The following is a 17,159-nucleotide window of genomic DNA, read 5'->3' on the forward strand; positions in this document are numbered from 1 at the left end:
TTAGCTATTTCACTAGTATTACTTCTATCGATTGAGCACAAGAAATCGTCAAGTCAACTGTTTCAACTACAAAATAAAGTGATCGGAAATTGTTAATTTGGCCAATTTAACACAAAGTTCAAAATATTCCAATTTCAAAATAGGGTCCAGAATGAACAATGTAGGCATTCCTGGCACTAAACTAACATTTCCTCTGTTCATTAGTTATGTTTTGAGGCTTTACAAATAAATTCCATTTTGATTTTTTATTCACATAATGAATTTTTATTCACACCAAAAAATAGAAGATTTACTGTTATGCAATACTGTAATAATTGTATAAATATCATCACCATATTTGTGAATGTATATTAGACCCACCAGCTGTCGTGTATTAGACATGTGAGGTCGTTTGTTTACTCTTGAATATCGGCAAAAATTTAACATTTCTGCTACTTTGAGCTCAGTTTCAAGCCATTTCCAGTGCTAAAACCAATCAAAATCATCTCTATTTCTGTAATATGTCTTCCATTCTATCAAATGAGACCAAGAAATCGCAAATACAACTATAAAAAACATACGAAAAAACACTGCAAAGTTGCTGTTTTAATCGAAAAATCATGATTTCATTTTTTTTCTCTCATTATACACAGTGTGCTGCAGGATCTGTTTTATGTGGTGCACACATACCACATAGATGTATTCTCTCATATCTAGGCCCAAATGTACCACTCACAGTTTATCAGAGCTGAGCTGAGCTCATGGCGTAGATATACGGTTTGGACCCTGAACGTAAAGCCATAGATCTACGGGACGGACCCTGAAAGGGTTAATAGTTAACAGAGTTGTTGGCAGATTATTGTGGAAAATCGGGAGGTCATGAGTAACTGACCAAATGGCTAAGTCTCTTTGTTTGTTGCCCCTGAACACTGACACGTGAAGAGGTCCAGCAAAAAAATTAAAAAGTTACTAGAAATCTGACATAACCAAAGGTGTATAAGATGGGATGAGAAGAGTTGCATTTCTGGGAGTCTGAAACAATCATGAATGATGAGGCAGAAATAGATGCAATGTGTATGACAGCACTGAAAAATTGTATACAACTGTTATGTATATGTATTTTCTTTTTTACATTGGTTTAAGGTCCTTAGTATATGGTCTGGCCTAGGATAGCTCACTGATGTCCAAAAAGTCTAGAGGAATACTTACATTAATGAGAAGTCTATCTCATCCTCTGAACTTATTCTGCCTTTAGTTCAGATAATAGGTTATTTAAATCACTAGCATACAAAAATAATTTTATCAGTGGATAAGTATTTACAGCACAGATATATGACAATTAGTCTGGCCCAGTTCTTGGATTAAGAACAAGTTATACACTATTAGTATGGGCCCCAGTCACATGGAAACCCATCTGAAAACAATTACTCCATATTTCATTCCTGGTCGTCTTGACTTGGTGTTTTAACCCTTAACCCTTTGACTGTTTCAGGCCCCTCTCTGAAACTGTCATTCTATGTCACTCAATTTTTGAAAAAAAAGAAAATATTTTTTCTTATGAAATGATAGAGAATCTTTTCCCGATGGTAATGACACCAAAAGTTCGAAATTTGGTCGAAAACTCATGGAATTATGCTCCCGCGAAGTTAGCGGTCTCGGCGACATATGTGTATCGGCGATTTCACCGACTTTGAGCCCTATTTTCAGCCAATTCCATTGTTCCAGTTGACCAAACTCATAGCTATTTCTTTAGAACTCCATTTTATCTATCAGCTGAGTACAAGAAACCTCCCATTTACTAATTTGGACTACCCAATATGGTGGTCAGAAATTGGCAATTTGGCCAATTTCACGCAAACTAAAAAAGATGCCAATTTCAAAATAGGGTCCAGAATAAACAAGGTAGACATTCGTGGCACTAAAATAACATATGCTCTGTTCATTAGTCATATCTCTAGGCCCCTCTTATATTATTATTGCTTTCTATTTTGATTTTTTATTCATACAAAAAAATACAAAATATACTGTTATGCAGACTACTGCATTATTGTAAAAATGGTATAAATAATATCAGTGCACTAGTGAAAGAATATTAGACTCCCCAGTTGATGTGTATTGGATGTGTGGTGTGATTTATTTACTCCTGAACATTGGTAAAAATCGAACATTTCCGCTACTTTGAGCTTAGTTTCAAGGTCATTTTCATTGTCAAAGTAATGAAAATCATCTCTATTTCTGTAATATGTTTTCCATTTTATCACCTAAGACCATGAAAACGCAAATACAATGATAAATACTATACGAAAATACACCTCAAAGTCGGCGTTTTATTCCAAAAAAACGATCAGTTTTTTTTTTCTCATTACGCAATGTGTGCTGCAGGATTTTTTTTATGTGGTGCACACTGACCACACAGACCCATTCTCTCACATGTGAGCCTACCAGCTTTCTCCCGCTTGATTTGAAGCCGCTAGAATTATTGAGTATATATACGTCAGAAACATTGGCTCGTAAGACGTATTTATACGTCGAAAACAGTCAAAGGGTTAAATGGTCCAAACATATATATACGTTTTTTCAACATCTGAAAGTATGTAAAAAAATGTAGATCTTTTTTGTTTTACATTTGAAAACGTGTAAAAAAACTTTTATCTACATTTTTTTTTATACATGAAAATATGTAAAAAAAAAGATCTACTTTTGTAGCACTACGAATTTGAATGTCGATCTGTTTGGACCGTTTAAGGGTTAATAAACTGTAGCAACCCTGGGAATGCCTCAAAGCACTTGGGAAGATACCTTCTAATATACATTACATGGAAGATATTTGAGGGCCTAGTCCTAATCCTATATACTATCATAAGTTTCTAGAGAGATATGGAAGTGTAAATTAAAGTGAAAAGAAGGGGTGTCTAGACACAAAGAGGGAAAACTGTGTCAACATCCATTATTCTATAATTAAGTTTAGCAGCAGAAACCCAACCACTACATCTGTCAGGCTGTGAGCCAGCAAATTGGTAATAGTAACAGCTTGATTAAAAAGGCAGTCAACAAGAAAGACTGGCCCCAGGCTGGTCTGCAAGGATAAAGAAGCTATACAGCATGTGATGTACCTGTTATAACAGCACTTCTCTAAGTATATAATAATCTACATTCACTACAACACCAGGTCTTCAATACAAAAAAAGTACTGTTGTCGTCTCAGAAACTAAATAAAACGAGGAGCTGTTTTGATTTATTAATATTTTGTAAATATATTAAAAAAACATACAATGTATATGCTCTGGTTACGAAAATTGCAAAGGAGTGAATTGATCCAAAGATTTGGAGCTATTCTTATTTACCAAAGGGCTCTTGATGAAAGGGAGTGGAGCTACTGTTACTTTCACTGAACTAAACAGTAATTTTTTTTTATATTTTATGTAAACAGTATTACTCCAGATACTGGATTAGCATTTCCCCATGATTATATCCTCATCTTCCTTGGATCAAATGTGATTACTCCTTTATCTCACAAAAGTGCAACCCTTACAGGTTTAGTGCTTCCCTGTCAATATAATGTGGTAATAATATTAAAAGTTAATCCTGGCAAAAAACATACTGGTGAGCACAAAAAAATGGAAGATTGACAGAACTTGAGATAAACATTTTAGCAGGTTCAAAATAGACTGAATTAAGATTTGGTTAAATCATGGTCTTGTTTTGCCAGAGATCCAGGAGACAAACCTCATGGCACTGCTACCTTCACTGGCCATTTCCTGATCTTGATTTCAAACGAGCAATCTCTCTGTCTTTCATTAGAGTATCAGCAGATTTTTCTGTGAGCTGGAGAAATAAAAGCACATTAACATAACAAATACATACCATTAAAAAAATTGTATACACTAATAGAGTACATTACTGACCTAAAGTTTTGTTAGTACAGTAGTAGTAAGATTTATCCACAGTTATGTGCATGTTCCAAACTTGTGGGGGTAATATAATACTACACAGAAGAGAGCAGCTCCTGGGAAATGTAAGGCAATTAGACTTGCTCCAAGAAAGAAGAGTCCAACTCCTTGGCTCAAGAGCCCCTAACCAGCATCAAGAAACCTTGCTTAAGGTTAAGAAGTGCAAAGGGTGTGTACATATGGTAAAAAGGAAAATCAAAATTGGTGTAACAACTCCATTTGTCAAGAAATTATAGTGGGAGTTTGAAAGGAAGGTAGGCACAATTAGGAATTTAGGAGAGTCAAAAAAAAAAAAAAAACGAATTCCAAGCAATTTTGATAGGATGATCTACTGTAAGTCATGTGTGTAACAAAGGTGTGAGAGTACTGCATCCCACAACTGGGAAGATGTTGACCAAAAACATAATTAGCTTGATTCAGAACAGCTTGTTTAGTCCCTAACTCAGACCAATGATGCTGCCAGGGATTTCTAATGCACTAAGAGACTTAGTGCATTAGAGGGGTGACAACAACTGAAGGCATCGACTTAAATAACGTCAGGGAGTACTTGCCAGTTAACCTCTGTACCTTTTTCCAGACTGCCCACATGGAAGTAGTGGTAGTGATAATGGACATACAAGCTTGCCTTTTGTGAGCTCTTCATATTAGCTCATGCAACATTTTTATACAGGTTGTCTAAATCAATATATCAGTCCTTCTTATTAGATAATAGTGTATTTTTTACTATTAGTAGTACATACATTCTTCATTAGTCATATGAATGTTAACATCGATCCTGATATCAACCTCTACTCAAGACAGCAAGGGTTACACCAATACATAAAGGTGGTGACCCTGCAGACGTAAACAACTATAGGCCAATATCAAACTAACCATTGCTATCCAAAATCTTCGAGAAACTCGTGCACAGGAGACTATATTCATTTATAACGTCACAAAAGATACTCAAGCCCTGCCAATTTGGTTTCAGGAAAAATAAAAGCACTAATGATGCAATTATAAAAATGCTAAACCTGATTTACACAGCATTGGAAAATAAGGAATATCTGCTAGGAATTTTTATTGACCTAAGAAAAGCGTTTGACACCGTAGACCATGGCATCCTACTCCACAAACTATGGTATAAGAAGCCATGTGCTTGCATATTTTAAATCCTACCTTTCTAATAGGTATCAGTATGTCACCATTAAAGACACGGCCACTTGATACTGGAGTTCTGCAGGGAAGTGTCCTTGGACCCCTGCTCTTCCTCATTTACATCAATGATCTTCCAAACATATCCCAACACCTGAAACCTATTCTCTTTGCTGACGACACGACTTATGTCATCTGCCACCCTCAACACCATTGTTAACGAGGAGCTGCTCAAAATATTGACTTGGATGACAGCCAATAAACTTACACTTAACACTGGCAAAACCTACTATATTATGTTTGGTAGCAGAGCGGGTGTTGCGCAACTTAACATTAAGATCAACAACACTCTAATTGCCAGACATAATGAGGGCAAATTCCTTGGACTATACCTCGACAACAACCTAAATTTCAGCACCCATATCCAACACATAACAAAAAAAGTATCCAAAACGGTGGGGATCCTCTCCAAGATACGATACTACGTGCCGCAAACTGCCCTTCTCACACTATACCATTCACTTATATATCCATACCTCACCTATGCTATCTGTGCTTGGGGTTCAACTGCAGCAACACACCTAAAGCCAATAATAACCCAACAAAATGCCGCAGTAAGAATAATCACTAAATCCCATCCCTGGCAACACCCCCCCCTCCCCACTCTTCATAGATCTAAACTTACTCCCTGTTCAGAACATCCACACTTACTACTGTGCAATCTATATCTACAGGACCTTAAATTCCAATATTAACCTTGACCTAAAACTCTTTCTTGATAGTTGTGACAGGATCCACAGGCATAAAACCAGATACAAACATCTCTATGACATTCCCCGTGTTCGACTAAACCTTTACAAAAATTCAATGTATTTCAAAGGACCTAAAATCTGGAACACCCTACCTGAAAACTCTAGAACTGCAGACACATTCATCACTTTCAAAACTACAGTTAGAAAACATCTTATCTCCCTGATCCACCCCGACAACTAACACGATAACCACCTGGTGGTTCACAATTACACTCACCCACTGACTATAAACCCAGAAATACTAATCTTAATCTTAAAATAATAAATCCTAACTAGTCATAAGTTTGCCTATGATACTCCAATATAGACACTTTGTATTGTGCCAAAACAAAAGCATTCACATTGCTAAACTCACAAATTATGATGTAGTCACTTAGCCTTAATACCATAATCTGTAAGGATTTAATGTTAAGAATTAATCTAAGTCTGCCCGAAATGCCTAGCCATGCTAGGTGTCCTAGTGGCCCCCTCTGTAATTAGCATTTTATAACATGTAAACCACACAATACCCAAAACCTGTAAACCCCACATTGTAACCCTTATAGAGAATAAACTTGAACTGAATTGAATCTTATTAAATGGCATAAACAATCCTAACAATAACTGCCTTTACTACACTGCTAGTCAGGCCAAGACACTACTCAGTACAAACAATAATATAATAGTATTCAATTATAATGTCAGGTCATTGAGTAAACACTTTGATGACCTCCTAGCATTACTCAGTTCTCTGCATGCCAGTATGTCAATCATAACTCTCACTGCAACCAGGTTTAAACGTGACAGTGCAAGCATTTTTGCTATACCTGATCACACAGTCATACACAACTGTAGGCCCGATCAAATAGGTGGTGGCACAGCAATCTACTACCCTGATGAACCTGCATGGATCAAATCTACCTGCACCAGGGATGAAAATGGTGAATATACATTTGCAAAATTCAAGGCCAAAAACCTTAAAAAACCCATAACAATTGGAGCTATCTACAGAGTACCTCACTCAAATATTTACACATTTAACGAAAACCTAAGATCCATGATAACTGACACAGAGATGAATAAACACCACCTGATACTTACAGGTGACTTCAACATTAACCTCATCCATGAACACAACCCACAAGTAACTGAATTCACTAACACCTTGAGCAACTGCATACTCCTACCATCTACATATAACCAAACCAACAAGAATCATTGAGACAAGTGCCTCACTACTTGACCATATCTGGACTAACAATATAACCCCACTAAGAGTAGGCATTATCACAGATAACTCCACAGACCATTATCCCACCTTTCTTATGTTCTTCGTCATCTTATGTTAACCCTTTCAGGGTCCAAGGCCAAAATCTGAAGTCACGCACCAGTGTCCAAGAAATTTTGAAAAAAAAAAATTATTTTTTCTTACAGAATTAAAGAGCATATTTTTGTGAAGGTAATAAAACAAAAAAAATAGAATCTGATCAGTACTTACCGAGATACAGTGCCAAGAAGTTTATAGAAAATGATGTGGTGGCGGCAACAACGACGAATTCCACATACGCGTATTATATTATTTTGTTGTTTTAGTTGTTTTTTCTTTTCTTTTCCAATTTTTTTCTATTCCTACTAACATTTGGGGCCTGAGAGACCAATACTGTATATAATTGATATATATATACTCACTGTATTGAACACAATAACTGCACTAAAGTTATTATCATATTATTGTTTACCACTGTTGTTTATTACAATAAACATGCACAAATATTGTATAATACTAATGTTCTATCATATATTTACATATTTACAATCACTGGACATGGTTTTAGAACTGCTGGAGCTTGTGGAACTCCTTGAAACAAGGCACCATGCACAGAGGCACCTTACATTCCTCACACATAAACCGAGTGTCTTTGCGTCTTTGTTGCCATCGTTTTGTTTGTGCACAGACAATGCATCTCTTCTGAGCAAATTTCTTTTGAGTTGAAGGAAGCTGTATTATGAAATGATCACCTTCTCTCCTCAAACGCTTGGGTATATTGTGATGAATTCGAGGACCATGTTGTATTGCAGGTGTTGTTACCTGGTACTTCATTATGAGTTGTCTGACAACAGACAAACAAAATTCACCATACGGTGGTCTGTTACCAGTCTTTATTTGGTACATATTATATGCATTCAGCATTGAAATGTCCATGAGATGGAAGAAAAGTTTCATGTACCACTTGTAACTCTTACGAACACAGTCAACAAAACCAATCTGCATGTCACACTTGTCAACCAAGCGCATGTTTTGTGTATAATCAATCACTGTCACTGGTTTTCGAATACGTTCATTAGTCACTCGATCAACTTTGCCACTGTCTTGCATTTCATTACGGTGAATGGTTGTCAACAATGTGACATCTCGTTTGTCATGCCACCGTAATGCCATGATGTCATTGGCAGTAAACACCTGCACGTCATCACCACGAACACCTGCGTTGAGCCTGGGCATATGTTTACGATTAGAACGCACTGTGCCACACACATCTGTCTTGTTCACTCGCATGAAATCACTGAGTAATGGGCTTGTGTACCAGTTATCGGTATATAATGTATGGCCCTTACCAAGATAAGGTGCCATCATGTTTCTCACTACGTCACCTGATATACCCAATAACATCTTGGTATCTTTCAATGTTTTACTACCCGTGTATACAACAATATCCAACACCAGGCCACTGTCACAATCACAGAGTACAAACAATTTTATACCAAAGCGGTTCCTCTTGCTCGGTATATACTGCTTGAATGACAGTCTACCTTTGAACAAAATCAAAGACTCGTCAATTACAAGATTCTTGAATGGATAAAAGTATATCCTGAACTTTTGTTTGAGATACATGAAAACATTTCTAATCTTGTATAACCTGTCACTTCTGTCAGGCCTGGTTTTGTCAGAGAAGTGCAACATACGTAACAGTAAGATAAACCTGTTCACTGGTATTATTTCACTGAAGGATGGGGTACAAATTAGCCGATCTGTGGACCAGTATGCTTTTATATTATGCTTATAGACGTGAGGCATAAGCATTATTGTTGCAAAAAGCAAATACATTTCTGCAACAGTCGTCTCTTTCCACCTGTGTAGTCTTGACTGTGGTGATAAGATCGTATTTGCCATGGTGTACTGAAAATACTTATTACTTTCCCTGACAATAATTTCCATCAATGGCTGGTCAAAGAATAATTCAAAGAATTCCAGTTTATTGGCCGTGGTTCCAAGGGGACAGGTAGGTAGAATTCCACTTTGAGAGTCATCAAAGTGGTGAGGGCTGGGAACAAAATTGGGATTTTGCTGCCAATCCCAGATACGGTTTGCTGGTGGATACTGGACATCATAGGCTGGTTGTACGGGTGGTTGTGGCGGGCTGGTGGGTGACGCTCCGCTTTGTCCTTGAACTGACGAGTCAGCAGCGTGGGTCCCCGCGTGGCACAGTGAGTCACGCATGACGGTGCCACTACCACCACCAGCCCCACTAACACCATCCACTGATGCCTGTGGCCCATCCATGCCAAGTGTAGCCACATCATCCTCACTATCACTACCTAAAACGGGTGTAGGGCCACGGGATGTACTCCGGGATGTACTCCGTCCCCTGGGCACAGCATAGGGTACACTACCCGAGCGCATGCGGCGGCAAACATACCGACGCTTCACTGGTGAATATGTTTCCTCACTATCACTACTCGAATGATCGTCGAGCACAATAAAATCACAATCCACGTCAGAATCATCGTCATTACTGAAGTCAGAGGCCAGGCCACGGGAAAATATTAGTTTTCTCTTACGTTTAGGAACACCCGACCGTGAGTCACGAGTGCCCACACCAGAGGTAGAAGGTCGAGGATCGTCGGGGTTTTCTGCACTATTATCGATATCCTGGTCATTATTTTCGGTCACTAACTTATCAAAGCCGTAGAATTCGTCTTCATTTCCACTTCCATCAGTGTCAGAACTATCAGACAGGAAGAGGAGAGTCCCAATTTTCCGGGGAGTGAGAGCTGACTTGTGACGAGGCATGGTGAACAAGGGTGACTGAGCCGGCGTTCCCACAATGCTATGCAGGCGCCTAGATTTTTTGTTTATGGCGCACACCCATGGCGCAGACCCATTCTCTCACATGTAGGCCTATGAGCGCTTTCGCGCTAAATTTGACGGCGCTAGAATTTTGGCATAGATCTACGGTTTGGACACTCACCGAACAGCCGTAGATCTACGGGACGGACCCTGAAAGGGTTAATTACGGTTTGTCTAGTTGGTTTTGGGTGATGAGGTGATTTCTAAGTAGGGCCTTTAACTGATTTGCAGGCAGGGATCCTTTAGTGTATTCTGGCAATGAATTCCAGATTTTTGGGCAATGGTCCAAGTCAGACTGAAATGTTGTCATAAGTTTCAGTCTCCTATGTGCTGGTTATTTGTCTATTGTTCCAGTCATAATATTGTACCTTTTTATTCTTTAGCGAAATTATTGTTGTCATTATTAGGTATAACAGTCCAGTGAAAGTCCAATGATACAGAAGAACATATAGATAGATTTATATAAGAAAGAGAAAGAGTGCAAGGCTCTAAATGTGTAGGGGTACCATGTTTAAAACATGTAGAGGGAGAAAAGTGAGAAAAGCCTCTAACTACTTCCCATGAGAGTCACAGTAAAAAAACCTCCTCAGAAGAAATGATGTACATTAAAATCACCAAATAAAAGGAGTGGAGAAGATAAGGAAGACAGAAAGTTTACGTCAGGGACAGATAGCAAGTGTGAAGGGAAAAGATACAAAGAGCATATCATGTACCACTTACCCAAATGGACAAAGACTACAGTATAATGAAGCAAGGTAATAACTGAAGATCATGAATGAAGAGTATCATTGTGCTCACCCTGTCTTTCATACACTCCTCTGCCGATACTGCCACTCAAAAAAAATTAAAAACAATTTGTTCATTTTCTCCATACACCCTTCCTCCAATCGAGCATCCATTTTTTTTTTTGGTTGCCTAGAACTTTTTTTGCTCTCTTCACCTTTCTGTTTTCTATGTTCCTTTACAATATCCTTTTTATACACACCCTCCCAAACTCACCAACTGCCTGGAATTCTTTCAAATCTCCCAAACACAATAAATCATCAGCAAAGAGAAACTGTTACAACTATTCGTTCATGTCAGAGTCATCCAGTACTTCACCTTTCCATCTAACATTTCGCTTCTTTCTTTCTTAACTGTCAAATTTATCTGCTTCCCATGTTTAATGAGTCTATTAGTCTCAAACAAATTTTCTTATTCTCAGCAAAATTTGAATCCATGTATAAACATTAATGTTCTGTCCTAATAACTCACAAGACACTGCATTAGCTTTAGGTGTGTTCCTTCATTTAAGGGAGGCACAGTACACTTAACTTCTTGCTATAGTGCTTACCATGTCAAGCAGCAATTCCACCTTCAGTTTAAGCAAGTTGTTCTCCTCAAGCAGAGTCTGATTTTGCTGATGAAGCCGTGCCACCTCACGGTTACTTGTGCGACCCCGTGATCCTCCTAATATATGTGGTTTGGATAAGGAAATGTAAATATGAATATAAATAAAATTAAATTAAATTAAAACTTAACCCTTTCAGGGTCGACAGGTCCTCTCCTAAGCTCGTTCTCAGGGTCAAAAATTTTTTGGAAAAAAAAAAACATTTTTCTTATGAAATGAGAGAGAATCTTTTCCCCATCATAATGACACCAAAAGTATGAAATTTGATGAAAAACTTGCGGAATTATGCTCTCGCTAAGTTAGCGGTCTCAACGATGTTTATGCACCGGCGAATTCGCCCAATTTGAGCCCTATTTTCGGTCAATTTCAGTGTACTAGTCAACAAAAATCATATCTATTTCACTAGAACTTCATTTTTTTTCTATCGAATGAGTACAAGAAACCACCCATTTACCGATTTCAAGTATCCAATAAAGTGGTCAGAAATTGGCAATTTCACACAAATTTCAGAAGATGCCAATTTCCAAATAGGGTCCAGAATAAGCAAGACAGACATTCCTGGCACTAAAATAACATTTTCTCTGTTCATTAGTCACGTCCCCAGGCCCCTCTTACATCTCTTTTGTTTTCCACTTTGAATTTTTATTCTCACAAAAAAATAGAAGATTTACTGTTATGCAGACTACTGTATTAGTGTAGAAATGGTATAAATAATATCAGTGTACTTGTGAAAGAATATTAGACTCACCAGTTGATGTGTATTGGATGCTTGGCATGATTTGTTTACTTTTGAAATTTAGTAAAAATCGAACATTTCTGCTACTTTGAGCTCAATTTCAACATAAGAACATAAGAACGAAGGAACACTGCAGAAGGCCTACTGGCCCATGCGAGGCAGGTCCAAGTCTCCTACTGGCTTAAGCCAATGCACCCAACCTAGTCAGGTTAGGTCACATTGACTTAAGGGAGGAACACGGCAACCGACCTGGTAGCACAAGCTATCAGGTCTAACTCACACCCACCCACGTCTACTCATGTACAGTATTTATCCAACCTATTTTTAAAGCTACACAACGTTCTGGCCTCTATAACGGTACTTGGGAGTTTGTTCCACTCATCCACAACTCTATTACCAAACCAGTACTTTCCTATATCCTTCCTGAATCTGAATTTTTCCAACTTAAAACCATTGCTGCAAGTCCTGTCTAGGCTAGATATTTTCAGCACACTATTTACATCCCCTATAATTATTCCTGTCTTCCATTTGTACACCTCAATCATATCCCCCCTAATTCTACGTCTTTCTAGAGAGTGCAGTTTCAGGGCCCTTAGTCTATCCTCATAGGGAAGGTTTCTGATACATGGGATCAACTTTGTCATCCTCCTTTGTACATTTTCCAGAGAATTTATATCCATTCTGTAATACGGTGACCAAAACTGTGCAGCATAATCTAAATGAGGCCTAACCAAGGATGTATAGAGCTGAAGAACAACCTGAGGACTCCTATTATTTATGCTTCTTGATATGAAGCCAAGGATTCTATTAGCTTTATTGCGAACACTTATGCACTGTTGTCTTGGTTTCAGATTACTGCTAACCAGAACTCCTAAATCTTTTTCGCAATCCGTAATATTAAGATCTACATTATTTAGTTTATATGTGGCATGGTTATTGTCCTGTCCAACATTTAGAACTTTGCATTTGTCTATATTAAACTGCATCTGCCACTTCTCCGACCACTGCATCAGTCTATTCAAATCTTCCTGGAGTGCTCGAATGTCCTCGTCAGAATGAATTCGACGGCCTATTTTGGTGTCATCGGCAAACTTGCCGATGTCGTTCTTTATGCCCTCATCTATGTCGTTTATGTAGATTGTGAACAGCAGGGGGCCCAACACTGACCCCTGTGGAACACCGCTCGTGACGCTTCCCCACTCTGATTTCTCCTCATTTATGCAAACTCTCTGCTGCCTATTTGTCAACCATGCCTCTATCCAGGAAAAAATTTCTCCTCCTATTCCATGTGCTTTAATTTTTCTCAATAGTCTCTGATGTGGGACCCTGTCAAAAGCCTTACTGAAGTCCATATACACAATATCATATTCATTACCATGATCTACCTCCTCAAATACCTTAGTGAAAAAAGTTAATAAATTCGTAAGGCAGGAACGCCCCTTTGTAAAACCATGCTGAGATTCGTTGATTAATTTATGCTTTTCAAGGTGGCTACGAACTGCCTCGGCAATTATAGATTCCATAAATTTTCCCACTATGGAGGTTAGGCTTATTGGTCTATAGTTCGAAGCTAAGCACCTGTCACCTGTTTTGAAAATAGGTATCACATTTGCCATTTTCCACTTATCTGGCACCATGCCAGTTTGTAGTGATATGTTGAAAAGATTAGCCAAAGGTGTGCTAAGCTCCTCTTTACATTCCTTTAGAACCCTTGCATACAGTTCATCAGGGCCTGGGGATTTGTTAGGTTTTAATTTATCTATTTGCCTAAGGACCATGTCACTTGTGACCCTAATCGTGCACAGTTTATTATCGTCCTGTTCTACATAATTTATCATTACTGGAATATCGCTGGTATCCTCCTGTGTAAAAACTAAGAGGAAGTATGTGTTAAAAATTCTACACATTTCCTTATCACTGTCAGTGAGCTGACCCAAGGAACTTTTGAGTGGGCCTATCTTGTCCCTGATCTTACTTCTGTATACCTGAAAGAATCCTTTTGGGTTAGTCTTCGATTCTCTTGCAACTTTAACCTCATAATCTCTCTTTGCTTTTCTAATTCCCTTTTTTATTTCTCTCTTTAACTGAATATATCGATTTCTTAATTGCCCCTCTCCTCTTTTGATTTGCCTATATATGCCTCTCTTTTGACCAATCAGATATTTTAATCTAGTGTTCATCCATTTAGGATCATTTTTGTTTGATCTGATTTCCCTATTTGGAACATAATTTGACTGAGCAGCTAGAACTATGCCCTGGAAAGCATCATATCGGCAACCATCACCACCTACCTGACCCTTAGTCAGGTCATTCCAGTTCAGCCCACCTAAGTAATTTTTCAGTCCTATGAAATCAGCCAAGCGAAAGTCAGGGACGGAGACTTGATTGCCATTATTAGGGGAATTCCATGATATATTAAAACTGAGTGATTTGTGATCACTTTCTCCAAGCTCATCATTAACCTCAAGATTATTAATTAGTGTTTCCCTACTGGCAAGAACCAAGTCAAGGAGGTTATTTCCCCTAGTTGGCTCTGTCACAAACTGTTTTAAAAAACAATCCTGGATCGTATCAAGAAAGTCACCTGACTCTAAATTTCCTGTCAAATTGCTCCAGTCAATCTGTCTATAGTTGAAATCTCCCATTAGCACAACATTTTCGTATGTAGATGCCTTACGAATTTCGTCCCATAGAAGTTTACTGCACTCCCTATCAAGATTTGGGGCCCTGTAAATCACACCCAAAATTAGTTTTTCTCGGCCCTCGAGAAGCTGTAACCAAACAGATTCAGTGGCTGACGCTTCTAATTTAATATCTTGTCTAACACAACAATTTAAATTGTCTCTGACATACATCGCTACTCCACCACCTTTCCTGTTGACCCTGTCAGTGTGGAATAATTTATAGCCTTGTATGTGACATTCAGAGGGCATCTCTCTATCTTTCAGATTGAGCCAGGTCTCTGTTATAGCAATAATATCCATGTTTCCTGCACTTGCAATTAATCTTAGCTCATCTATCTTATTTCTTACACTCCTGCTATTAGTATAGTAAACCTTAAGGGAGCTAGTCCCTTGCTGCCCTCTGCTGTCCCCCTTTGTTTGCTGACCTGATCTATTGTCTTTATTTATAACTTCATGCTGAATGCCTTTTATACATTTACTGTTTCCAACCCAAGTGTTGCAACCTGCTTGTTTCCCACACACACCCATACCTCTATCTTCCATCAGTTTAAAATCATAGGCATTTCACCAATGGCCTTCTCAATCGAGTCTGCAAGTGCTACCACCCCTGCCCCAGAGAGATGTACCCCATCCCTTGCATACATATCATGTTTGCCATAAAAGTTGTTCCAGTTGTCAATGAATGGGATTGCAAGTTCCTTGCAGTATCTGTCTAGCCAGCAATTTACACCAATTGCCCTAGACAACCATTCATTTCCTACTCCCCTTCTAGGCAAGATGCTACATATGATTGGGATCCCTCCCTTAGACTTAATGAAATCTAAAGCTGACCTGTACTTATCTAGCAGCTCTTCTCTCCTACCCTTCCCAATATCATTTCCACCAGCACTGAGACAGATAATGGGCTTGTTCCCATTACCTGACATGATATTATCCAGCCTGCTGACAATGTCCCCAACACCAGCTCCAGGGAAGCACACTCTATCTCTCATCTTCTTATTCCTATTACAAAAAGCACGGTCAATATATCTTACCTGAGAGTCACCAACCACAAGAATGCGCTTACCTCCATTAGCAGGGGCAGTAGTACCCTTACCTTCACTGGCCACTGAAGTACATTCATCCTGAAGAACAGAGAAGCGATTTCCTACCTTCAGATCTTCACTCTTAACTTTCCTTACTCTGATGCACCTCCCATTACTGTGAACCACTCGCCACTTGTAGCAGGTGCTGGACTGCACCTCACTGCTGGTAGCCGTTGCTACCTCCCCAACTACAGCCTCCTCACAGCAAGAGACAGACTGCACCTCACTGCTAGAAGCCTCATTCCCCACAACTCCAGCCACCTCACACTCTCTCCCAGACCCATTGAGGTGGACCTTCAGCCTCCTAATCTCCTCCTGGAGAAGCAAGACCTCCTCCTTCAACTCTCCAACCTCAATTTTTAAAACACTGCAGAAGCAAGCCATGCTTTGTAACCGTCCATGCTAATCCCCAAAGCAGCTCAGGGTCTGTGACCTCATGTGACGACTGACCACTGACGACTGACGACTGACCACTGATGACTGACGCTGACCACTGACGACTGACGCTGACCACTGACGACTGACATACTTTTCATTAAGAAACCAATCAAAATCATCTCAATTTCTGTAATATGTCTTCCATTCTATAAAATGAGACCAAGAAAACTAGAATACAACCATAAATACCATACAAAAATACACTGCAAAGTTGCTGTTTTAAACCAAAAACACGGTCGGAGTTTTTTTTCTCTCATTATGCACTGTGTTGCAGGATTTTTTTTATATTGTGCACACTGACCACATAGACCCATTCTTTCATATGTAGGCCTACCAGCTTTCTCTCACTAGATTTGAAGGCGTAAGCTGTAGTAGTACGTTGGAAGCCCAGAAAGGGTTAATGAGCAGTTTAATTCAAATATTTGAAAGTAAAATATGAATATTTTCTGTTTAAAAAATTTAAACATTTTGGATTGGTTTTATATTCTAGTAAGCTTCATATGTAGGAGAGAGGATGATTATTTCCCAGTAAAAGTAGGCCTTAGACAAGGATGTGTGATGTCACCATGCTTGTTCAACATATTTACAGATGCTCGGGTGTTGGCAAGAGGTGTGGGGTTAAAAGATAAAGAATCTAACACAAAGTGGGAGTTGTCACAGTTGCTCTTTGCTGATGACACTGTGCTTTTGGGAGATTCTGAAGAGAAGTTGCAGAGGTTGGTGGATGAGTTTGGTAGGGTATGTAAAAGAAGAAAATTGAAAGTGAATATAGGAAAGAGTAACGTTATGAGGATAAAAAAAATTAGGTGATGAAAAACTAGACATCAGAATGGAGGGAGAGAG

General features: G+C 38.8%; 1 protein-coding gene across 1 annotated transcript in view; it reads right to left on the minus strand.

The window, feature by feature from the left end:
• Positions 1–1,265: 1,265 nt before the first annotated feature.
• Cby (beta catenin antagonist chibby) overlaps positions 1,266–17,159 on the minus strand; it is a 35,140-nt gene continuing 19,246 nt past the window's right edge. The window contains exons 3-4 of the mRNA XM_053781674.2: positions 11,317–11,432; positions 1,266–3,804 (exon numbers count right to left, since the gene is read on the minus strand). Coding sequence (XP_053637649.2) covers positions 3,724–3,804; positions 11,317–11,432 — 197 coding nt within the window. The 3' untranslated portion in view covers positions 1,266–3,723. The remainder of the gene's footprint in view (positions 3,805–11,316; positions 11,433–17,159) is intronic.

Source organism: Cherax quadricarinatus, chromosome 6 (assembly GCF_038502225.1).
Source record: "Cherax quadricarinatus isolate ZL_2023a chromosome 6, ASM3850222v1, whole genome shotgun sequence".
In the NCBI taxonomy this organism is placed as follows: Eukaryota; Metazoa; Arthropoda; class Malacostraca; order Decapoda; family Parastacidae; genus Cherax; species Cherax quadricarinatus.